General features: G+C 42.8%; 1 protein-coding gene across 2 annotated transcripts in view; it reads right to left on the bottom strand.

The window, feature by feature from the left end:
• Window positions 1–26,186, bottom strand: part of CRIM1 (cysteine rich transmembrane BMP regulator 1) — a 1,384,383-nt gene that overhangs the window by 166,179 nt on the left and 1,192,018 nt on the right. For both annotated transcript variants that reach the window (XM_082249820.1, XM_082249819.1), the window contains one exon: window positions 24,551–24,672. In XM_082249820.1, the coding sequence (XP_082105946.1) occupies window positions 24,551–24,672 (122 nt within the window). The remainder of the gene's footprint in view (window positions 1–24,550; window positions 24,673–26,186) is intronic.

Genomic DNA, 26,186 nt, shown 5'->3' on the forward strand with positions numbered 1-26,186 from the left:
TGAAACTTCAAAATGGTCCCCACGGGGAGGAAAAAAAATAGAGTTACTTACTGGTAACGTATTTTCCAGTAGTCTTTCAGGACAGGCACCTTGAGAGAACCTGGCTCCTCCCTTCTCAGGAAACCCCGCCCCAATTCTTTGGATTTAAGCCCCCTGCCAGCTTGCTGCCTCAGTTCTTCGAGAGCACCTCCGGCCACTGGGGAGACATAAGTGTCAATCATACTAACCTCCAACCTCTGACTGTCTTATGTTCAGACTTTTTCAGGTGGGTAACGGTGCTGTCCTGAAAGACTACTGGAAAAGACGTTACAAGTAACTCTATTTTTCCCTAATCGTCTTTCAGGACAGGCACCTTGAGAGGATCAGCGAGTATTCACTCTTAGGGTGGGACTACCGCCTGAAGGACTTTTCGACCAAAAGCCTGATCCTTAGCGGACAGTAGGTCCAGTCTGTAGTGTTTGGTAAATGTTCCATAACTGGACCAAGTTGCAGCCCGACAGATCTGTTCTGGGGTAGCACCAGCTCTTTCCACAGAAGCCGCCATAGCTCTAGTGGAATGTGCCCTAATACCTATAGGGGCCTCCCTCCCACAGGAAATGTAGGACTGGTTAATGGCTAACCAAAGCCATCTTGCTAAGGAGCGTCTAGATGCCTTAGTACCCTTATTAGTGCCAGAGAATAAAACAAAAAAGGAATCGGATTTCCTAAATTCTTTTGTACGAGCTATGTACTAGAGAACACATCTTTTAACGTCTAACTTATGAAATCTTATTTCCTGTTTCTTCACAGGATTTGAACAGAAAGTTGGCAACACTCTTTCTTGGTCTCTATGAAATTTGGAGACCACCTTAGGTAAGAAAGCCGGATCAGTCTTGAAAATAATACGATACGAAAAAATCTGCAAAAAAGGAGCTCTAATAGAGAGAGCTTCGAGTTCACTGATCCTCCTTGCGGTAGTGATTGCTACCAAAAAAAACAGTCTTGAGGGTTAAAAATTTTACCTCACAAGACATAATGGGTTCAAATGGCTCTTCTAGGAGAGCTTGTAGAACCACTGATAGGTCCCACATAGGGAACGGGAGATTGCTTACCGGTCTCTGCCTATTTAAGGCTTTGAAGAAACGAATTACCCAGGGATTACTGGCCAAGGACATTTCAAGGAAGACTCTTATTACGAAAACCTGGCTTTTTAGGGTGCTGATGGCTAGGCCTTTGTCTGCACCCGCCTGAAGGAATTCCATTACAGTAACTGGACTACTTACATTCAAGGAGTTTTTCTCACACCAGAGATTGAAACATTTCCATGTTTTGAGATAAATGCCTGTGTTTCTTTCTTTCTGCTTTTAAGCAGTGTTGCCACCAGCTGATCTGAGAACCCCTTGCTTTTTAATAGCTCTTTCTCAGAAACCAGGCTGCTAGATTCCAGCGTTCCACCTGTGGGCAGAATACTGCGCCCTGATAAATAAGGTCCTTCCCTGCTGGTAGAATCCAAGGGGGTTCTACTGCTAATTCTTTCAGGACCGAGAACCATGGTCTTTTGGGCCAGTGTGGTGCTATGAGGATTAGGATAGTATTCTCTTCCCGACATTTCTTCAAGACTGCCGGTATTAATACTGGCAGGGGAAAGGCATAACACCTGGGGAATGCCCAAGTTTGCGCGAGGGCATCTATTCCGAGTGCTCTGTCCTATCTGTTCAGGGAAAAGAAGAGTCGTGACTTCGCATTCTGCCGGGAAGCAAACAGATCTATCTCCGGCATTCCCCATTTCTGGGTGATTCAACTGAACACCTCTTGATTGAGAGTCCACTCGCCCTCTCAAAGTTTTCCTGCTCAGGAAGTCGGCCACCTGGTTCAGTTCTCCTTTTAGGTGAACCGCTGAGAGGGAGAGAACCTGGGTTTCGGCCCACTGAAGTATTCTCTCCGTCACAGCCCACAGGGGTCTGCTCCTTGTTCCCCCCGTTGGTTGACATAAGCCACCACTGTGGCATTGTCTGAGCGGACCTGTTCCCTGTGTCCCTGCAGTTCTGCCTGAAAGGTTTTTAGGGCTAGTTCTACCGCTCTCAGTTCTTTCCAATTGGAGGACTGCTTTGATTCTTTGCTTCCCCAGTGCCCCTGTACTGGATTGGAGCCGAGATGTGCCCCCCAACCTGTGCCACTTGCATCTGTGGTGAGAATAGTGGATGCTGTCTGAGTCCAGGAGAGGCCCTGAGACAGATTCGAAATTCTTCTCCACCACCACAGGGATCTTTTTACCTGTGTTGGGATCTGTACTACCGTATCCAGAGAGTGCTGAGTGTGATCCCAGATTTCTAGGATAAACAGCTGTAAAGGGCGAAAGTGAAGTCCTGCCCAACGAACTGCTGGAAGTGTGGCTGTGAGTGAGCCCAGAATCAACATGGCTTGCCTTATTGATATCCTTTGATTGTTTTATAAAAGGCTGACTGCTGTGTCTATCATCTGGCTCTTTGCTAGGGGCTGAAAAACTTTTTTTAGCGTGGAATCCAGTTCGTATCCCAGGAATGTAATCCTCTGAGACGGAAGCAGGCTGGATATTTAAAGGTTTAGTAGCCACCCTAGGCTTTCCACGAATTGCCTTGCCTCCAGTAAGTCTCTGGACAATTGCTCCCGTGAGGGTGCAAACAGGAGCAGGTTGTCCAGGTACACAATGACCGATATACCTCTGAGCCGCATGGATGCCAAGGCCTCTGACAGGACCTTGGTAAATATGCAGGGGGAAGAGGATAGTCCGAAAGAAAGGGCCTGAAACTGAAATGCCTTGTGCCCTCCTCCGTTCTTATGGCTAATCTGAGGAACTTTTGGCTCACCTCCGAGATAGGAATGTGAAGGTAGGCATCCCTTAGATCTATTGAGGCCATGAAGCAGTCTGGTGGAAGGATAGTTTTTACTGAGAAAACGGACTCCATCCTGAACCTCTTGTACACGATCTAGAGATTCAGAGGTTTTAGGTTCAGGATAAGTCTGTACTTTCCTGAGGGTTTGGGCACTACAAAGATGTGGGAGTAGAATCCCCCTCCCAACTCTTCTAGTGGTACCCTGCGTATGACCTTCTGTGTCTCCAGTTCCTTTAGGGAGGAGAGTAAGGCCGAGGCATTCCTTTCGGAATTTGGCAGATTGGTGATAAGCATCCTGTAAGGTGGGGTTGTTGAAAACTCCAGCTGATATCCTCTTGTTATAATTCCTAGGATATACTGACTGGAGGTAATCTCCTTCCACTGTGTGAGGAAGGTTCCCAATCTTCCTCCCACTGTGGTAAGTGTGTCATTGTGACTTCTTGGGGGGTTCAGGAGGGCGAAAAATAGCTCCTCCTCGGCCCCTACCCCTTTGGACCCAAGGTTTCCTTTGACCTTCAAATTTTCTAGAGACAGAAAAATTATTTTGCGGGTAAGATTTTTTCTTAAAAAATTATTTGCGTCCCTGTTTAACCGGAAAGGACTTCTTGCGATCCGCTGTTCGGTCTAAACATTTCTCCAACTCGGGGCCAAATAAAAGATCCCCTGTGAAAGGAATTCCACAAAGTTTAGCCTTGAATCCAATGTCTCCCTGCCACGTTTTGAGCCAGAGAGCCCTTCTTGCCGAATTGGCTAAGGCTGAAGACCTCGCAGACATAGGTAGAGACTCTGCTGAGGTGTCCGCAATATAAGCTACGCTCTGAAGCAGCACGGGAAAGGAAGACAGAATTGTCTCTTTGAGAGTGTCAGCCTCAATGTGTGCTTTAATTTGCGTTAGCCAGTATTCCAAGTTGCGAGCGACAACTGTGATGGCCATAGCAGGTTTAGATTACCCAGGGTGGAATCCCATGTTTTCCTAAGGAGGGAATCCATTCTTTTATCCATAGGGTCAGGAAGGGAACCCATATCTTCAAAGGCCAGATCTGTGTTCCTAGATACCTGCGAGAAGCCTGCATCTAGTTTTGGTGATTTATTCCAAACTGATGCGTCATCCTCGGAAAAGGGATATCTCCTCTTTAGGGCTCTAGGGCTTTCTTTCTGGGTCCTGCCATTCTTTTCTGACCGCTTCTATAAGTACCTCATGTACCGGGAAGACCTTTTTCTTTTGTTTGGTGGATTCCCCATCCAACCCTTCAGTTTCTGACTCCCCTTGTGAAGCGGGGGGTTTACTATCACATTCTTCCAGTCTTTCTGAACCCCCCAGTGCCTCCCTACTAGTTGAGGGTACCACTGGTGGGGGTGGAGTAGGTACTTGTTTAATCAGCTGGGGGGAACTCTGAGGGATATGAAAATTTAGAAAATAAATCCTTAAAGGATTAAAAGGTGCTAGAGAGCTCTTTGACCGAAGCAGCAAGATCTATATTCTTTTCTTCCTCGTGCTCCCTGACTAAGCTGTCTAGACAATCCTTGCAGAGCGCTTTGGGCCAGAAATTCCCCATTGTAGCCTTGCATGACGGCATTTCTTTCTAGAGCTATGAGGTGACCTAGATTTCTCCAAGGTCTTACACTGAAATACAGAAGGGACAAAGTAAAATATCACGGACCCCCAGCTGAAGCAAAACCCCTTAGAGAGTGTTACTAGGGATGATCACCACCAAGATCCCCAGTGTACCCCCTATAAACCCTCCTTCCACCCCCTGAAGCAACACAAGGGGAAAGAGAAAGCACCCTGGAGCTTGGAGGGAAAGGTAAGGGAACACCACCCCAGGGTTCCTTACCTTTGGTAGGCTGGTGCTGGCTTCCCCAGGAGCGGTCTCTGTGGCCTGTGCCTCCGACATCTTCCTGGGGTGGCTTGCCGTGGTTCTCTAGAGCTGTCCCCCAGCTTGCAATACACCAGTCTGAATTAGTCCGGCCCGCTCTCCTTTACGCGACCCGGAACCCGTGACCTTTGACGGCGGAAGTGTCCGTCTCCGCCGGACATGACGTCACCCGCTGTCTGACCCGGTCACTCCATCAATGCCGCAAAGCGGGAGGCACGCTATTTCTTCCACCGCAACGCTCTCCCCAAGCGTGGAGAACAGGACCCCCCAGGCCGTAAACTCCCCAGAGCTGGACTGGGCTGACGATGCACGGCCTTGCAGGTGATTGGGCTCCATTCTCCGGCCCATGCTCCCTGCACTGCAGCCGGCTTGAGAGAGCCTGGCTCCCTCCTTTAGTAGTAGCCCCAGCCCCCTGGCTGTTCAGCTTAGGTTCCTGGACAGTGTCTCCCCTCCGGAGGAAACACCAGAACTGAGGCAGCAAGCTGGCAGGGGGCTTAAATCCAAAGAATTGGGGTGGTGTTCCCTGAGAAGGGAGGAGCCAGGTTCTCTCAAGGTGCCTGTCCTGAAAGACGATTAGGGAAAAATTGATATATATATATATATATATATATATATATATATACTTAATGATAATGATAGTTCCAAAATAGGGAAAGTTTTTCTATACACCTTTTATAATGCTATGGCAGATGCCATTGCAATGCAGCATAACATTTTATTGGTGACATCACTGGGAAATTATCCAAATCTGGCCTGTCTGCCTTGAAGGAAAAGGCACCATTTTGGCAACAACCACCTCTCATTTTGGAGCCAAAAATTGACAACCACAATCAGATTTGTTGCAACTGCAATGCATTTCATACATGGGAGGTATTGTTCTGTGTGGTTTCACTTGTGTCTCAGTTTCCTAATAAATTAATAAAAAAATAATAAAATAAATGTTGCATTGGCTCACAGCATGTCTGTCTTCATGGAGACACTTGGTAAACCTTTAAAAAAACTAATGAATAAAGCTCATAAAATTAGTAATAAAAGAAGGCAAAGCAAAATGTAACTAAAATCCTCTGCTGATTTTTTTATTTAACAACAGATGGATGTTTCCCCATTCATTTGTATTTGCTCAAAACAGATCTTTGGGGGCTAAATTTGCAGTTTGTATTTAGATTTTTTATCATTACCTAAAACATCTTCCACAGCTTTTCCAATCTGGCAGAAAAAAACTGGATTTACAGCCACCTGTAAAATTGTACCATCTAAGTTATAACTGCAGTAAGATAATTTGAAACATGGTCAGAAGATGCCAGGTCTAAATCCCATATTGAAGAAAGCACATATGGTTTTAACTTATGTAAGCTATCCAAACTGCAAAATGAACATTTACCACAAGGCTTGACTGGGCTGGCAAAATATGATTAACATGTGTAGTATGTTAAACCTGACCTTTTCTGAAAACCGTGTATTTACATCTGTTGCTCCTTTCATGACCCTCTGGGCTTCAAAAAATTGAGTGAGACTCTTACTAATTCTATATGTACTATTTAGTAACACTAAATAACACTGGTGGGGATATCAGTGCACCAGATGCAGCGTTTTCAGCTCTCTAAAGGAAATTGGGAGCTCATTGGATTTCTGGCAGAATTATAAGGCTCCTTTCACACACTCCATCGGACGGAGTCCGTTTTTCTCAGCGGGGGATCGATCTGCAGATCCCCCGCTGAGCAGGAGGATGACAGCTGTGTCTCCGCGCTGTGTGATGTCAGGATGACGGATCGGATAGGATGTCAGCGGACATGTCTCCGCTGACATCCGATGCCCCATAGGAATGCATGGGGGGACCGTTCAGATCCGCCAAAAAAACTGACAGGTGGATCTGAACGGTCCGCCTGTGTGAAAGGGGCCTAAGGATTAATACCTGCAGTGTTTGAAAACAGATGAGACAGAGGTAAATATACTTGTATTGCAGAGAAGCACTGAAAACATAAATACATATTTAGTATAATGGACTGCATAAGCAATATTTGTGGTTGCTGCTTTGCACAACACCAATCCCACCAGCCAAAATATATTAAAGAATAAAGTCCGTTCCAAATATATACAAGCTTTGCGGCAAATTCTGCTCTTCCTTAGGTCAAAAACACTAAATATCATTCATGCAGTGTTAACCAGAGATGGGCTCGGACATGGTCGGATCGAGCCCACCAGGAAGCCAATTATAGGCAGCGTGTGTATATGCAGCTCCTGGCCAGGAAATGTCTCACTGCCTATGATTGGCGGTGAGCAGTGAGGTCTTTCTTGTGGGCTCGATCTGAACATGCCAGAGACCATCACTAGTGATAACGATAACAGGTTGGAAATCACCTGGTGCTTTAAGGCTATGTTTAAACTGATAAGGATCTTGAGGGGGAACCAAATTCCAAAATGAAAAAACAAAACTGTGTTGCCCCCCCTATGACCATACCAGACCCTCCCCCCCCTTTCTGGACCATACCAGGCCACATGCCCCCAACATGCTTTGGGGCGGGGCTCTGCGTCTCCAGGTTGAGGAGAAGGGCCTCTTCCCGACAATCCTGGGTTGTGAGGGTCTGCAGGCAGGGGCCTTAATTGGAATATGGAAGCCCCCCCCCTTTAAGAAGAGGGCCCCCAGATCCCGCTCCCCCTATGTGAATGTTATAGTGTTAAAAAAAACAAGTGATGTTTTCAAAAAGTCCTAAGTGTACGTGGGGGATTTTTTAACATTTTTATTAAGGTGTGGGAGTTCCCCTTAAAACCCATAACAGACTGAAGCGTCTTGTATGGTCTTGGGGGAGGGGGGGGGGAACTCCACACTATATTTTCTTTTTTTTTTAATTTTGGTGTGGGGTTCTACCTCAAGATCCTCAGAGTACAAGTCGCTTGCCACAAGTCAGATCGGTTAAGATGATGATCCCAACTTCCATTCAAATCATTGGGCTGAAATCGTGCCCAAGTCGGACCAAAGTAGTGCAGGAAGCATTTTTAAAGTCGGACCAGTTAAAACGGCTCTCATAGGGAACCATTTATTTTGATATGTCATGAGACTTGTGCTCTCAAAGTCAGAGTGCATGTTGGAACAGTGTGAATCGGTCTTAACTCGCTCCATGACACCAAATATTATGACCTCCAAGTTATAGATAGGCAACATACAGTGTTAAGAAAACAGATCAAAACTCCTCCTACATTGCATTGATATTTCCAGCAAAAATGATGCTCAAAAGAAAAAGAAGCTAAACATAGTGTGATCCAAATTGTATTAAAAGGTAAAATGTTAGCCAAATCTAAGCTGACATGTAAAAAAGTGCATCAAGCTGCACGAGATTGTAACAGGCATAGTTGTATGGTCACCAAATATACCAATCTGGTACAATACCCCACTTTCAATCTTCAAAGCACACAAATTGTTTCAGTGGCTTCATGCAATGTCTGGCCTCTTTTGGAAGACATAAGGATATGATAGTCTGAGATGGTTTTTGGGACATCAGGTTGCCCTATGGGAATATCTTTTTGGGCCCCCAACAAAATCGTTCTTTACCCTGTTCGTCATGCTTAAAAAGTCTGATCATCATAAAAGGAACTTCATTTACACATCCACTAATAAAAAGGATACTACATGTGCAGAAGTTCACATGTAGTGTATATGCTCAAATGTCCCTGCAGATTATACTACGTTGGAGAAACTACTTAAGACAAAAAATGAATGATAGGTTATCAAAGCATAAATCATTCTATCCATTCCCCAAAATTTGAATTACCTGTAGCTTAACATTTGAGACAATGTGGACACTCCGTAATACAGTTAATACAAAAACAAAGATAGTCATGAGGGCAGGATCCAAGTAAAAGGCTATATCACTTTATTGCATAAAACATGTATTACACTTACAATTATCCCCTTTCTGTTGACCATCTCCCAGCCATTTAAGGGTTCTAAAAGTCGGGAGGCAAGGCATTCGGGACATGTGACTGCTGTGAATGACTGTCACACGATCGGAAAGCTCCTAATCGATAGTATGCAATGGGAGCTCTCCTGTGCCCGCTAGCTACCATGCTGGGAGCGCGCTCTCAGCGCAGTAAGTGGTTTACACCGGACTGTATATACGAGGCTGCTCGGCGTTAAGACCCACACACTTATAGGCCGCATATATGTGTGCGGCCGGCGTGAAGATGCCAAGCTGCTTTTAAACAACACAGACCGATGTGGACTTACCCAAGCACAGCATCAGTTGGAGCCCTGAATGATAGCAGTGGAAAGTCCTGGGGTTAGCGAGAAGCAGACCCACTCAATATATCATACAGTGGACGCTCTCCGATTGGGTTCCTCCACCGTTAGTCTTCCTGGCACAGCCTCACATCAAGGGTTACAACACATTTTGAGGGCGTTTTCCTGATGGCTATTTCTGACAATCAGGGAGAAAAGAAGCACCGCTCAATGCAGTGAAAGCTTTAGAACAAACCCCCGCCACATCAGAGTCTGCAGCACCTAACAAAGAACTACAGCGCTGTGATGTGAGGCTCTGCCACGAGGACTAAATGCGGTGGAGGATGCCGCTCTTGTATGATCCATTGAGCAGGTCTTCACCCAGCCAAAACGGGGACTTTCCACCATTATCACTCACAGCTCCAACTGATAATGTGCTTAGGATAGTCGACATTGGTGCACATTGGTAAAGAACAGCCTAAGGCCCCTTTCACATTAGTGGACCAATCGGGTCTGCCTGTCAGTTTTTCAGGTGGACCCAATCGAACCCTGTAGTCTTCTCTATGGAGCGACAGGTGTAAACTGACGTGTGTCCATTTACACCCACCAACATATGATATGATCCTACCTGCTAAAAACAGATGGATAAGATCCATTCACTATCCATCTAGTGGATTCGGTTGGATGGCAGTCAGGTCTAAATGAAGAGGAGGTCCGTGTACATCCAACCACACATAGAGGAGAGCGGGCTGTGTCTGTGCATAAGCAGAGTGGACACGGACCAGCCATCCGCCTGCTCAGCGTGGATCACTGGAGAGATCACCCCGCTGAGAAGACGGACTCAAATGGAGCTTGCCCCATGTGGAAAGGGCTTAATTGAACTGTGAGTGTAATACATTTTTAATTGAATAAAATTATACAGCCTTTTTACTCTATCCTGCGCTCCTGTCTACCATTTGTTTTTGTATCAGCATTGACATGCCTGGATCAGGAAGAGTAGCAGCAGGGCCATATTTGTTCATGTCATACAGACCTTTGAAAGATAAATAAATCCCCCCTCCCCCTCCCCCTCCCTTTTCTACATGTAATGGAACTGTAAGCTAAGTGTTCACTTGTACATGTTTTGGGTTTTATTTATCAATTGTAGCACAGCTAGGATTCATGATTATCAATCATATTCCTAGCTCTTGGAGAGTAGGAGACAGGGAATTACATCTTAAAGGCAGAGAAGTAAAATAGATTTCATATATTATTTATTTTTATTTTTTTGAAGATTCTATTTATTGTTTGTTTTTTTTTTTTGTTTTTTAAGAAGAGAAGGTACAGAAACAGAGCCTCTGGACATACCCTGGCTCATAACATCAAAACAATAAAAAAAAGAAAAAAAATATCAAAAAACTAAACTGAAAACGTCTCAAAAATTTTGCTGTTAGAATGGAGAGGGTATGGAAGTGCTCAACCACGTTAAGCGGTATGGGTGTTGGGGAAGAAAACCACATAATCAACAATCTCAACCTTTTCTCATTTCTGCTGTGCCTATATCCATAGGCGCATAGGGAATTTGATCAATTTGGCATGTAGTGTAGTAACTTTACCATACTTGAAAAACATGTTTACCCAATTTCATCTACAAAATGCTATTTAGGCATGTTAGTTGTAGAGTCATGCTGTTCAGTCACAGTGGTGCTGGACTCTAACCAGATGTCCTTATTGAATTTTTTCAGGCAGCCCCTGTTCATATAGGTTTTTTTGTAAAGGGGATGACAGTTTACCAACTACCTCCACATACTCAGAGTAGGTTCAGAAGAGACTCTCCATTTAAGTATAATGCTCTTTCGAGTGTAAAACAGGAGTAGGCTGATTAATGTGCGAACAGCTCTGGATGGGGCCAGAGCATCCACCAGCCTCAAGATACAGACACCTACCATCTGAGGTATAGGAACAGTAGTAAAACTGGTAATAAAAGTGAGAATACCCACCCAAAAGACCTGTAGGAGTGAGCAAGACCAGATCATGTGTAGATAATTCGCCGAATAAGTTTGAAAACGCCAACAGCAAGGTGAGCACTCTGGTTAGATTTTTTGTAATCTGTATGATGAAAAGTGGTACTTGTGAAGGATTTTAAACTGGTGTAGACGATCTCTAGAGGATATGAGGTGAGAGAATAGAAGCTCCTATAAATCTTCCCAGTCCTCTGTGTCCAGCTTCGTCACCCAAAAGGAACGAAGGCCCTCCAGCCCATGATGCACAGATAGCTGTAAGGCCTAATAAATTGATGAAAGAGTTTTTTTCAGGGAGTCGTCCCTGAGAAGCGACTCCATATCAGACTGGTATAAAAGCAAAGGAGATTTCCCAAATTGTGTAGTGAAAGCATGCCGGAGCTGGAGGAACCGAAAAAAGGAGTTCGGTAATTTGGATCTATGCTTAAGTTGGTCGAACATCTGCAATGTGCCACCGTCACAATTATGGGGTAGGTAGCGGACGCCACAACTAGCCCACAGAGTAGGATCCGGAATGGAATTCCGGTAAAGAGGGATTCATCCATAAGAAAGCGTTTGGAGAGTAAATTCCCAAATCATTTTTAGCGTAGGGGATAATCGATGCCCATGCTTTGATCACTGTCCGCATAGAATTAGTTAAGGGATGTGGGTCTTTGACTCCCCTAAAGAGTGTATTCCGCAGGGCTTCGTATGAGCCCACTAGAGAAGCTTCTAGAGCAATTGCAGCATTAGAGGTGTCTAATATTAGCCGGTTATGGGCATGCAACAACAGTATTCCTTCTATTGATAATTTTGTTGAATAAGTGATTTAAAAGGCACATTGTTCTTGTGTTCATATTTAGATATATTGCTTTTTCTGTAGGTACTGTTGAATAAAGATCTAATGTTTGCCTGTTCAAATATGTTGACAAAGTCAAGAATTTCCATGGGGTGTGCCTAATTTTGCACATGACTGTAAAATTATTATACATTTTATATAGCTCACTTATTCATAAACCATGTGCAATTGATTTAAATATAGTATGAAAACTGTGCAGCCTTTGTCCAACCAGATAAGCACTTACAGTAATTCTGACAGGGAACAATCAAAGATGAAAGTAGCTGCCTTTTGGCACAGTGTGTTTAGTTCATTATTCATTTTTTTTCTATGTATTTTAATTTCAGGCTTTGCTTCTTTAATTAAAGGATAATTTCCCAGGCCTGAAGTTTCTGACTTGGGTAAAATACAAGGTGTTATTAGACATGCCAGTGTGTTAACTGCACAAACTGGTGGTTTTAGTACTGAAATATGCCATTTATAGTTTCCCCATTTTAACTCTACTCATCTTCACTAGCTCTATAGACTGCAAAATGCAGTAAGCCAAACATGAACCTTGCATTTGTAATCATTACAACAAGAGATTTGACTACTATATTTTGCTGAATCACAACAAAGCTATATATGATATCCACTGCAGTGCTGGTGAGGACAGCCTGGGTCCTCGGTAGCTGAATTATCTATCAGTCAAAAAACAAACAATAAAGATATTCCAAATACTATTCTTTTCAACACTTTTTTTTTTTCTAACCACTAATATTTGTTTGTTGCTCTTTTATACTCAGGAACATCTGTCTCCTATTAAACCAAACAATGAAATCGCAGAAATTAGCCCATTAGATTTAATATTAGGTATTGAGGTACCTCATCCCTAGTCGAATTCGGAAAGGTAGCAAGATGTGGGGCCAGGGTTGGGATTTTAAGGGTACCGTTATGTAACCAATAAGAGAGATGTATCTACAAAAATATCTAAAAAGTATATAATTTTATTAATCACATAGAGTGAAAAGAATACAGATACAAATACAAAGACATTACTGTTACAAGATAACATGAAACATCATCATGGTAACAACATAATTGATAAAATATCATCAGAGATAATTTCCTTGAAATTGTGGACAGGACTAGTCAGAGGTCACAGTCAGTCTGGAGGTGCCAGGACTGGTGTGTGTCCCTCTAGTCAGTCTGATTACCACTACCCGACATGTTTCGCGGTAATACCGCTGCACACTAGCTGGCTACCGTACCTGTCTTAAATGGATCATCAACTCCGCCGTCACACGCAGGCGACGTGCGTCTCGGTGACGTCACGGAGTCAGATGTACAACTGCGCACGCGCGTCGGTAGACGCGGTGCGCAGCTGTCAAAGACACACAGGGCCGCCCCTCCATTGGTTGCCACGCAACCTGGGACGCCAAGAAGCAACACTGAACGGGTGCAGATGGAATGGCGTTAGGAAGCGGATTCCTCCGTGTAGACAAAGGGACTATGTGCTAACTATACACACCACTGGAAGTATCATATATATGCCTTGGCCTACATGCCAGTGTAGATCATTCTTTTTGTATACTCATGTAAGTAAAATGTCTACCATGTGATCGAATAAATGATGTACCAGTGTCAGAAGTAGGAGGGGCTTATCGCCAATTGCTCCATACTTGACACACACCGATATTCGAAACAGCAAAACGAACATGTATATGTATATACGCTCATATATGTATGATAATCATGTATCTATTTTTGTCATTTTTTAATGGCTTTTTATCAAGTTACATCCCTTGTACCCCTGAAGAAGCGTTATTACCGCGAAACATGTCGGGTAGTGGTAATCGGACTGACTAGAGGGACACACACCAGTCCTGGCACCTCCAGACTGACTGTGACCTCTGACTAGTCCTGTCCACAATTTCAAGGAAATTATCTCTGATGATATTTTATCAATTATGTTGTTACCATGATGAGGTTTCAGGTTATCTTGTAACAGTAATGTCTTTGTATTTGTATCTGTATTCTTTTCACTCTATGTGATTAATAAAATTATATACAGTGGGTACGGAAAGTATTCAGACCCCCTTAAATTTTTCACTCTTTGTTATATTGCAGCCATTTGCTAAAATCATTTAAGTTAATTCTTCTTCCTCATGAATGTACACATAGCACCCCATACTGACAGAAAAACACAGAATTGTTGACATTGTTGCAGATTTATTAAAAAAGAAAAACTGAAATATCACATGGTCCTAAGTATTCAGACCCTTTGCTCAGTATTTAGTAGAAGCCCCCTTTTGATCTAATACAGCCAGGAGTCTTTTTGGGAAAGATGCAACAAGTCTTTCACACCTGGATTTGGGGATCCTCTGCCATTCCTCCTTGCAGATCCTCTCCAGTTCTGTCAGGTTGGATGGTAAACGTTGGTGGACAGCCATTTTTAGGTCTCTCCAGAGATGCTCAATTGGGTTTAAGTCAGGGCTCTGGCTGGGCCATTCAAGAACAGCCACGGAGTCGTTGTGAAGCCACTCCTTCGTTATTTTAGCTGTGTGCTTAGGGTCATTGTCTTGTTGGAAGGTAAACCTTCGGCCCAGTCTGAGGTCCAGAGCACTCTGGAGAAGGTTTTTGTCCAGAATATCCCTGTACTTGGCCGCATTCATCTTTCCCTCGATTGCAACCAGTCGCCCTGTCCCTGCAGCTGAAAAACACCCCCACAGCATGATGCTGCCACCACCATGCTTCACTGTTGGGACGGTATTGGACAGGTGATGAGCTGTGCCTGGTTTTCTCCACACATACCGCTTAGAATTAAGGCCAAAAAGTTATATTTTGGTCTCATCAGACCAGAGAATCTTATTTCTCACCATCTTGGAGTCCTTCAGGTGTTTTTTAGCAAACTCCATGCGGGCTTTCATGTGTCTTACACTGAGGAGAGGCTTCAGTCGGGCCACTCTGCCATAAAGCCCCGACTGGTGGAGGGCTGCAGTGATGGTTGACTTTCTACAACTTTCTCCCATCTCCTGACTGCATCTCTGGAGCTCAGCCACAGTGATCTTTGGGTTCTTCTTTACCTCTCTCACCAAGGCTCTTCTCCCCCGATAGCTCAGTTTGGCCGGACGGCCAGCTCTAGGAAGGGTTCTGGTCATCCCAAACGTCTTCCATTTGAGGATTATGGAGGCCACTGTGCTCTTAGGAACCTTAAGTGCAGCAGAAATCTTTTTGTAACCTTGGCCAGATCTGTGCCTTGCCACAATTCTGTCTCTGAGCTCTTCAGGCAGTTCCTTTGACCTCATGATTCTCATTTGTTCTGACATGCATTGTGATCTGGAAGGTCTTATATAGACAGGTGTGTGGCTTTCCTAATCAAGTCCAATCAGTATAATCAAACACAGCTGGACTCAAATGACGGTGTAGAACCATCTCAAGGATGATCAGAAGAAATGGGAAGCACCTGAGTTAAATATATGAGTGTCACAGCAAAGGGTCTGAATACTTAGGACCATGTGATATTTCAGTTTTTCTTTTTTAATAAATCTGCAACAATGTCAACAATTCTGTGTTTTTCTGTCAGTATGGGGTGCTATGTGTACATTCATGAGGAAGAAGAATGAACTTAAATGATTTTAGCAAATGGCTGCAATATAACAAAGAGTGAAAAATTTAAGGGGGTCTGAATACTTTCCGTACCCACTGTACTTTTTAGATATTTTTGTAGATACATCTCTCTTATTAGTTACATAACGGTACCCTTAAAATCCCAACCCTGGCCCCACATCTTGCTACCTTTCCAAACAATGAAATCACCGATTCATATTTAAAAACTGTGTACGATCTCAACAAACTAAAGTATGAAAATAAACAATTTAAATAAAGAGCATTTAAATAAAGAGCATATTCCCTAACTAACGAGGTATGCAGAGTGAGGTGGGGCTGACACACCTCACATCCTTCTGCATGCCTCTCGCTGATGCTTGCCTCAGGCAAGGGCTGGGAGAAAGAGATAGGAGCTCACTAGCAAAGCAGCAGTCTCTTTGCTAGCTGTGCATCGAGGAGAGGGGCACACTGTATGACATTGCAGCTAATGATAAAGGTAACCTACAAAGACAGGACCATCTCAATGGGAAAAAATACTTTCCCTTAAAGATTCTCTTTGGGTGAATTCTATTATAAGCATCTGCTGACATAAAATAAAGGCTTGAGCCCAAACACTGCTGAAGTCATACCCTTGTGGTCTCCTTAGAGCCATGCTGATCTTTCATAAGCAAAGCAGGAATCTTCGTTCAAGCCTAACAATCTAAAAGGAGTCATGAACCTAGAATAGGAGAATCATGAAAACTGCCATTACTGACCATTATATGTGACACTGCTAGCTACCTGGCTGTCATATTGATGATTTAATTTCAATATTTTGTGTACGGACATGAAACAAGTATAAATATAGAAAAGCATTTTATTGATTTTGAGACAAAAAAACAACAATTACAAGATATATTCATTGTTCATACAGCAAGCTCCTTAACTTATTGATTACCTAATCCCACTCTCTTTAAACCTGGTACACACTATTAGTTTTTTTCATTCAAGCCAGCGGGTTGAACAAAAAAAAAAAAAAAAACTGTCGGCTCCGGTCGGAGTCGCTATAACAATTATGTGAATTTAGGTTTTTCAGCATGCATGTCCGACGGACATACACACAGGCCAAATGTCGGCCATTTTCTTTTTGAACCGGCAAATGTCTGCCGACTTTATGCCCGTGTGAGCCGGCTTTAGCACATTTGCAATGTCTCTGCTGCTACTACTTATCGCATCTAAGCATATTTTCCTAAGGCAAATATTCAGTCACGGAAGTAATCACCATCTTCTGACACATCAGCTGGGCTCAAACTGTTTTGTCCAACCATTTGAAATGTAATCCTTGGCAACCATATCATTAGACATTTTGTGTGAAACGTTCAGCTAAGGTAAGCAAGTTTCATAAAGTGGTAAGGCTTAATTAATTAGTGTTATCCAACCAACAGTTGTAGGTGAGGAAGGCTGGTTCCATTCCAGCAAAATAGATTTCCACGGATGAACATTAGTCTAATAAACCATTTCCTGCAATTATTCCTGGAGTTAACTCTCAATAGCATCAGTTTAGGATTTAGTGACGTCTTAGTTATGTTGCTAATAATTTTCACAACAATATTCTAAATATTGCTTATTCTAGAGCAAGTCCAAAACATGTGAAGGAAAGTGTCTATTTCAGTATTACACATAGGGTATACTGTAAATTAGGTAAGTCCATTTTGACCCTAAAGCATAGTGCTACCTCTGCAGGAGCTGCAAGTTTGTTTGGGCTCTTATCCCGCCCTATGTGAGGCTTCAACCCCACTGACACCATCAGTATATATTTTTTCTATAAACTTTAACAAGCACAAATAATTAGACTCTATGAAAGAATAATGAAATACAGTGCCTTGTGAAAGTATTCGGCCCCCTTGAACTTTGCGACCTTTTGCCACATTTCAGGCTTCAAACATGAAGATATAAAACTGTAATCTTTTGTGAATAATCGACAACAAGTGGGACACAATCATGAAGTGGAACGAAGTTTATTGGATATTTCAAACTTTTTTAACAAATAAACTGAAAAATTGGGCGTGCAAAATTATTCAGCCTCTTTACTTTCAGTGCAGGAAAACTCTCTCCAGAAGTTCAGTGAGGATCTCTGAATGATCCAATGTTGACCTAAATGACTAATGATGATAAATAGAATCCACCTGTGTGTAATCAAGTCTCCGTATAAATGCACCTGCACTGTGATAGTCTCAGAGGTCCGTTTAAAGCGCAGAGAGCATCATGAAGAACAAGGAACACAACAGGCAGGTCCGAGATACTGTTGGGGAGAGGTTTAAAGCTGGATTTGGATACAAAAAAGATTTCCCAAGCTCTAAACATCCCAAGGAGCACAGTGCAAGTGATAAAATTGAAATGGAAGGAGTACCAGACCACTGCAAATCTACGAAGACCTGGCCGTCCCTCTAAACTTTTAGCTCATACAAGGAGAAGACTGATCAGAGATGCAGCCAAGAGGCCCATGATCACTCTGGATGAAATGCAGAGATCTACAGCTGAGGTGGGAGACTCTGTCCATAGGACAACAATCAGTCGTATACTGCACAAATCTGGCCTTTATGGAAGAGTGGTCTTTAAGAAAGCCATTTCTTAAAGATATCCAAAAAAAGTGTCATTTAAAGTTTGCCACAAGCCACCTGGGAGACACACCAAACATGTGGAAGAAGGTGCTCTGGTCAGATGAAACCAAAATCAAACTTTTTGGCAACAATGCAAAACGTTATGTTTGGCGTAAAAGCAACACAGCTCATCACCCTGAACACACCATCCCCACTGTCAAACATGGTGGTAGCATCATGGTTTGGGCCTGCTTTTCTTCAGCAGGGACAGGTAAGATGGTTAAAATTGATGGGAAGATGGATGGAACCAAATACAGGACCATTCTGGAAGAAAACCTGATGGAGTCTGCAAAAGACCTGAGACTGGGAGGTAGATTTGTCTTCCAACAAGACAATGATCCAAAACATAAAGCAAAATCTACAATGGAATGGTTCACAAATAAACATATCCAGGTGTTAGAATGGCCATGTCAAAGTCCAGACCTGAATCCAATCGAGAATCTGTGGAAAGAACTAAAAACTGCTGTTCACAAACGCTCTCCATCCAACCTCACTGAGCTCGAGCTGTTTTGCAAGGAGGAATGGGCAAAAATTTCAGTCTCTCGATGTGCAAAACTGATAGAGACATACCCCAAATGACTTACAGCTGTAATCGCAGCAAAAGGTGGTGCTACACAGTATTAACTTAAGGGGGATGAATAATTTTGCACGTCCAATTTTTCAGTTTTTTATTTGTTAAAAAAGTTTGAAATATCCAATAAATTTCGTTCCACTTCATGATTGTGTCCCACTTGTTGTTGATTCTTCACAAAAAATTACAGTTTTATATCTTTATGTTTGAAGCCTGAAATGTGGCAAAAGGTTGCAAAGTTCAAGGGGGCCGAATACTTTCGCAAGGCACTGTATATTGATAAGTTAAAGTCAACAATTATGAGCATAATAATGAGTACACAATCAGCTTCACAGTTGCAGCAGTTAGAATAAATAACATTGATTTTCTGTTATTTTTTTCAATCTCTGGTATATATTTTTAATATTTTAATAGAATGGTATGGTTTATTAAAGTATAGTATTAATTTTTTGATTTGGTATTATTTGCTGTTATTGATAATTTTATTGTTGTTATTGTGTCGTGTTTCAGTTCGTTATTGTGATTTTGTCTTTGTTGAATGTAATTGTATCTTAATAATTTCCCTTTGGGATTAATAATGTGTTCTGTATCTGAGCAGTTATATGAAGAGTATGAACAGTTGCAATAGTCAAATGAAAAGTACGCACAATTGCAGTAATTCGATGAAATGGTATACATGGTTTCAGCATTAGATAAGAAGAGCAATCACATTGGTTGCATTGGGCCCAGTTCAGCAACAGGAAGGACTATAAGCACCTTGGCGATGTCCCCAGTGGATCCGAACAGCGACGGCCTGGGTCACAGATGGGCGATCTAGAACAGATACTGGAGTAGCCAATTCAGCAGCCAAACGTATCTCAGACAAGCCTCCCGGGATGGGGAAAAACAGTGTTCAGTATATCACAGCTCACCAGAGTCTTCTGCTTCCAGTGAAAAACTGCACCTCTTCCTCTTAGTAGCTATCTGGTTGGCATTCTCCCCAACTGCCGCCTCTTCTTCCTGGACTTTTTAATTTATAAGACTCCTCCTGCTCTCAGGTATTACTGGGTACTGTTGATTTCCCAGTGACGGCAATGATTCTCCCTCCAGACTACACCTCCCAGAATGCTGTAGCCTAAGGTCAATCACAGCTAAAAAGCACACCTACTGCTGCCATTTTGTGGATCCAAAAGGAGTCTTGCAAAGCCAGTAACATTACTTTCTATTACACACTTCCCCCACTAAATATCTTTGGGAACAACATTTTCAAACAAAAAGTGTCTGTAAAAAAAAAAAAATACATTAACCAGTCATAAGTAGTTGAAGGATATTAACTATGAGGAGCCGGAATTTGGACAACTGACATTGTGATGCAAACTCAACAGTGAAATCTCCCAACAATGGTTGGACTGGGTGACGTGGTTATGGCCAAAGGCCAATGACTTGAGATCTACCTATCTGGTGGTGTCAGGGGGGTGGACTGTTATCTTTGACACAGTGTGTCGTGTAGGAAATTGGCTCATCATGAGTCTGTTGGCTTGCAGTGATGATTTCTTCAAAGCTCCCACCCAACACATCAAACTTTAGTCCTTTTGGGACCTCACAGCACGTTTGTCTCTTGATTCTGGGGACTGTACAGATTAATCTTCAACCTCTGGAGCCACCCCCTCTTCTGGCTCTTGCTCAAAACTCTGAAACTGTTGTCTTCAGCTCCCTCTGAAACCAGTTTAACAGACTCAAGGTCATGCCTTTCGGAGTTTGGGGGCTCCACTTCGAGACTAGAGCTTGTCACACACTCTTTGATGCCATTCAAACCCTATATCTTCTTCCTTTATAGGGGACCTCTGTTCTCGCAGAACGTGTTGATAAGCTTTGAGTAACTGAGGGTGAAAAGCTTCTGTGGATATGCTGTTCTTCATGGCTAAGGGAGTGAGCAGCCTCTGCACAAGGTCAGCATTGGTCCCTAAAAGCAGGGAACTTTGTCTTGACCCCCAGAGGGCATGGACATACGACTGTCAAGGTATCAAAATTCCCCACTACTGAGGTACTGAAGGTTAACCAGTTGGGGACTTACCTCTCATATTCTGAGTCCTGATTCCCCAGGTTTTTCATTCTTCTCATTTCCAAAGTGGTATATACTTTAGGTACTTTTCATCAGTTTTGGTATAGGAGCATCACTTGAGCCCCAGTGCTCAGCAACGCTTTTATGTAGACTCCTGTTTGGATGGGTATTACAGGCGAACGGCCCACTCGGTCTTCAGAAAGTTTGCTTGGGACAGGTTCGGAATATGGGCACCTTTTTTCTTCAGTGCTGGTTTCTGTTGATGTTTCTTAGTAAGCTTGGAAGGAGAGTGTGCATCAACTCCCTGTGCCTGGGTGCCAGTAAGCAGACTATGCAGATTGATCTGCTCTCCAGGAGAATCTCTGTGGACTGGACTCTCTGTATTGTTCCCAGCTCCCATGATTGGGTTTCCTTGGATATAGAGCCCTTGACAGCTTCCAGGCCTTCAGCTAGCTCCTTCTCAGAGGCCCTTTGGAGTTTCCTTCCGGCTACCCAAGGAATATTTTCTGTATTCCGTTCTTTCACAACTTCAGCCGTGAAGTCTGCCATGGTCTTAGTGCATTGTGCTCTGAAATATCCTGCTTTTCTATAACGATAGCACTTTCAGACTGGGCATGGAGTAGGTTCTCCTCTTTCTGCTGCTAGCATTGCCGCCATTTGCTTCACTTCAATCAGCGATTTTTGCATATTAGTATGAGCACCCATCACCTGCCCTACTATCTTTTGAACCTCATAGAAGGCCTGCTGTAAGGTAGTTTGGGCGATGTGGGTGGTCCATCCGGTCTGGGTCAGTTTGCCTCCAAGTGTAGATGCCCCTTCCCAGTAACTGACCTTTGGGGCCCTCTGACTTCTGAGCCTTAGCGGCAATTAGAGCTTCTTCCTCCAGGACAGTATTTGTTAACTTTGAATATGTCAACGGGTCATTGAGATCTCTAGCCCTAAGCTAGGGCACAATGGGGGTCTAAGGGCCTCTTTCTGACTTTGCGAAAGCAGGGCCTTACTTACATATCCCAAAATGCTGTAGTCTAAAGTCAATCAAAGCTTAAAAGCACACTAAATTCTCTATATAGCTGCCTTATCACTTATAGACAACAGGTCCTTAAAGGAAATCGATCATTAGAGATTAATGGAGACTGCCATTTGTGACCTCAACTTTGAAAATGTTAGTTACCCAGTTGTCATTCCGATGCTTTGACTTTAGTGTTGTCTGAGAAGCTTATCCACAACAGATATAAAAAAAGTAGTTCTTATACCTAATTCCAACATGTATGTTCCAGGTCTATGGCTAAAAATTACTGAAATCAGCCTTCAATGATGACAGCACCCATACAGTACATCTTCCATTTAAACAGTTTACATTTTTGCTAAATCTCGAGTTCTCGACAGTATTGCCTACTTCCACATCCACCACATAATGTGGTGGATGTGGTGTACTTGGATTTCGCTAAGGCGTTTGATACAGTTCCCCACAAGCGCTTAATTTATAAAATAAGGTCTGCAGGTATCGACAGCAGGGTTTGCTCTTGGATACGGAACTGGCTAAAAGGCAGTGTCCAAAGGGTGGTAATAAACAGCGCATACTCTGACTGGTCTGAGGTAGTAAGCGGGGTGCCCCAGGGCTCAGTCCTGGGACCAACCTTGTTCAATTTATTCATAAACAGCATTGAGGACGGGATCAGTAGTTTCGTTATCAGTTTTTGCAGATGACACAAAATTGGCCAGGGCAATAACTGCAAAGCATGAAGCAGATATCCTACAGAATGACCTGGACAAAATAACGGAGTGGGCAACGACATGGCAAATGAGGTTTAACGTGGATAAGTGTAAGGTTTTGCACTTGGGAACTAGAAACATAAAAGCACAATACACGTTAGGAGGGGAACCCTTGGGGGAATCAAAAATGGAGAAAGATCTGGGAGACTTGGTTGATGATAGATTAGGCAACAGCATGCAATGTCAAGCGGCAGCTGCCAAAGCCAGCAGATTATTAGCATGCATAAAGAAAGGGATGTATTCCAGAGATAAGACCATAATCCTTCCACTTTATAAAACTCTGGTCCAACCGCATCTGGAGTATTCTGTCCAGTTCTGGTCGCCAGTCCTCAGGAGGGATGTGTTGGAGCTGGAGAGAGTCCAGAGAAGGGCAACTAAACTGATTAGGGGGTTGGAGGACCTTAACTATGAAGAGCGTCTGCAAACGCTCGATTTATTCTCCCTGGAGAAGAGACGTCTGAGGGGGGACATGATAGCAATTTATAAATATCTTAATGGGGATCTCAGCTTAGAAAAAAAGCTGTTCATTCGAAGGAATTGCATGAGGACTCGAGGACATACAATGCGATTAGAGGAGAAGCGTTTTAGCCTCAGGCAACGAGGAGGGTTCTTTACTGTTAGGGCTACAAGATTGTGGAATTGTCTACCACAAGAGGTGGTTTCTGCGGGTAGTATGGTGGCTTTCAAAAGACTCTTAGACTTACATCTTAAGGATCAGGACATTAAGGGCTATGTGAGATGATTACAGCCACACACACCTACACAGGTTGAACTGGATGGACTATTGTCTTTATTCAACCTCACCTACTATGTAACTATATAACAGCTGCTATGCCTAGTGGCAAGCTATTAATTAATATATTAGTTTATTTAAAGAATATATCAATAAAAAAATTAAATATATATTTTATGATGCAAGACAGGAATAAATGAAAAGCAAGAAAAATTAAATAAAAAATATACAATTATCCCAAAAAGGTAAATATACCCTTAAATGTTGTTACATGACTTGACATTTTAACCAAAATTAAAAGACTATAAAGGGACACTAATAACTTTATTTTTCTTCATATTAATCTTGTTACCATTTTATATATTTTTTTCTTTATTTCAATTTATTTGCTTTGTCTGTACATTTTTAAATGTTCACACATTTCTTATTATTTGGCTACACTGTTATGAACAAGTATAGGATATTAATGACTGAGAAATCACTCGATTGATGGGGTACACTAAAACATTTTTGGGTTTTAGGTTTAGCGTAGAACTTTTTGGTTTAACCATTTTAATACCAGCCACTTTTATCCCCTTCCTGCCCAGGCCAATTTTTAGCTTTCAGCGCTGTCACACTTTGAATGACAAGTGCATGGTCATGCAACATTGTAACCCATAACACATTTTTTTTTTTTTTTTTTTTGGGACAGTGCAGTCTCAAGCCATTCTGTTTACTTGGAGAAAGGAATAGGGGAGGCGCAGATAATTACCTTGTCATCCAAGACTACAGGGCTGTATGTGTCTCTATTGATGCACGCACTGTAGATGGATACAACTATAATTTCCGCATGCAATTTTGGTTCAAAAGGATGCTAAAAGAGAAAGGAGTGACCCTGAAACAGGAAACCTGGGGCAGTGCCTTGTCCCCAGCTTATACTGGAACATAGCAAGAATAAAAAGGTAAAGAAACTGCATACTCAGAAAGTGAATACATCAGCTGCTGAAATTTCTTAAAAACTGAGTGTTTAATATCACTTTAAGCTACAGCATCTAAATTAGTATGGGGTTCCTTTAAAATTTCTTAAGCATTCAAAACACACATTCCAGTCCCAAATATGACATTTTGAAATTTCCTGTTTCCTGTTGTACATGTAAACAACATACAGTATTTGAATTTATTAATAAATAAAAATAAAGTGGATTGAAATAAGCTTAGAAACAATTGGCTCATTTGACTCTGTTATCCGCTCATTAAAAAGTAATTGCAGACTCCTTCATGAGACTCCAGTAATTAAAAATAAAATGGCTGCAAGCAGGAAACAAAGCACTCATAAATAGAGTTATGCTGTGAAAAAATGACATTAAGTAGCATTAAAAGAGCTGTAAAACTGTCTCTAATGAACATATCTTCTCTTTGATGGGGTTGGGGGACAGTCTAAAACTCTAGATGAAAGTCTAAACTTACCTCTACATTTGCAGATAAGGCATCCTTGACTGTCTTGCTCAAAGCCACTTGGACAGATCTTGCTGCATGGAACATCAGGGCACTTCTTACAGCGACAGATTTCACATCCATGCTTGTTCTTCCTAGACAACATTAGAGGAACGATTTTAATATAGATTATCTAGAAGATGTTTATGTTATGCCACAATTTAAAGGATTGCTTGAAAATATGCAATTTATTGACCCATCAACAATAAATGTAGTTGCTGTGGCTTACAACAGAGGTGTTTAGAGACTGGTTAATCTCTGATCACCTGTACAGTCTAGGAGACTGGAAGTGCCGAGCATTTTTGTCACTTTCAGTTTCCCTGGATGTAAACAGCACCATTTTTAAATACTGAAAACATCTGATCACACTGATCTTGGTGTGATCAGAAGCTATAAGGGCAGCAGACACATCTGGGGAAATCTCTCCATAAATAGTACCTGTTACTGCCTATTGCTATCACAAGGGATGTTTACAGTCCTTGAGACAAGAAAGAAATTCCAAAATGTATGACTAATGTCCTTTCTAGCAATCAAAAAGTGCAGAGTGCACGATCGGCGTATCATGGATCGCGGTAAAGGGCCAATAACAGCGTCCCTTTACCATGTGAAGACGGAGCGATCACTTGTGAACATTAGCCGGAGCGATCACTTGTCAACAAACCGGCGCATGTCCGGTTAATTTCTCTCCTCACCTCGCACACTGTACTTGATTGGTACAGTGTGCGAGGAGAGGAGAAAAACTGCAGCTGCAACTATCCTCTGACTCCTCCATGCTCATCCATGCCACATCAGTGCTCATACATGCCACGCCAGTGCTCATCAATGCCATGTCAGCACTCATCCATGCCACATCCCTGCCATGTCTGTGGTCATTGGTGCCACGTCAGTGCTCATCCATGCCACATCCTTGCCACGTCAGTGCTCGTCCGTGCCACATCCATGACCCGTCAGTGGTCATCTGTTCCTCATCTATTCCATGTCAGTGCTCATCCGTGCCACATCCATGCAACGTCAGTGCTCATCCGTGCCACATCAATACCACATCTGTGCCACATCAATGCTCATCCGTGCCACATCCATGCCATGTCAGTGCTCATCCGTGCTACATCCATGCCACATCAGAGCTCATTCGTGCCACATCAGTTCTCATCCATGCCACGTCAGTGCTCATCCGTGCCACATCAGTGCTCATCCATGCCACATCAATGGCACATCATTGCTCATCCTTGCCCCATCCGTGCCACATCAGTGCTCATCCGTGCCACATCAGTGCTCACACATGCCATGTCAGTGCTCATCCGTGCCACGTCAGTGCCACTACAGTGCTTATTACAAAATTGTAATGGTAAGTCAGGAAATGATGGTACTCCCTGCATGTTGGGCCTCTGTATGTGGTCAGGCTGTGTAAAAGTGTCACACATGTGGTATCACCATACTCAGAGGGAGTAGCAGAATGCATTTTGGGGTGTCATTTTTGCTATGTGCATACTATGTGTTAGAAATATCTTATAAATGGACAACTTTGTGTAAAAAATTTTTTCTTCATTTTCTTTCCACATTTTCCAAAAACTGGTGGGAAAAAAATGACATGTTCAAAAGACGCATTATG

The sequence above is a fragment of the Pelophylax lessonae genome, assembly GCF_965119305.1.
Source record: "Pelophylax lessonae genome assembly, chromosome: 3".
In the NCBI taxonomy this organism is placed as follows: domain Eukaryota; kingdom Metazoa; phylum Chordata; class Amphibia; order Anura; family Ranidae; genus Pelophylax; species Pelophylax lessonae.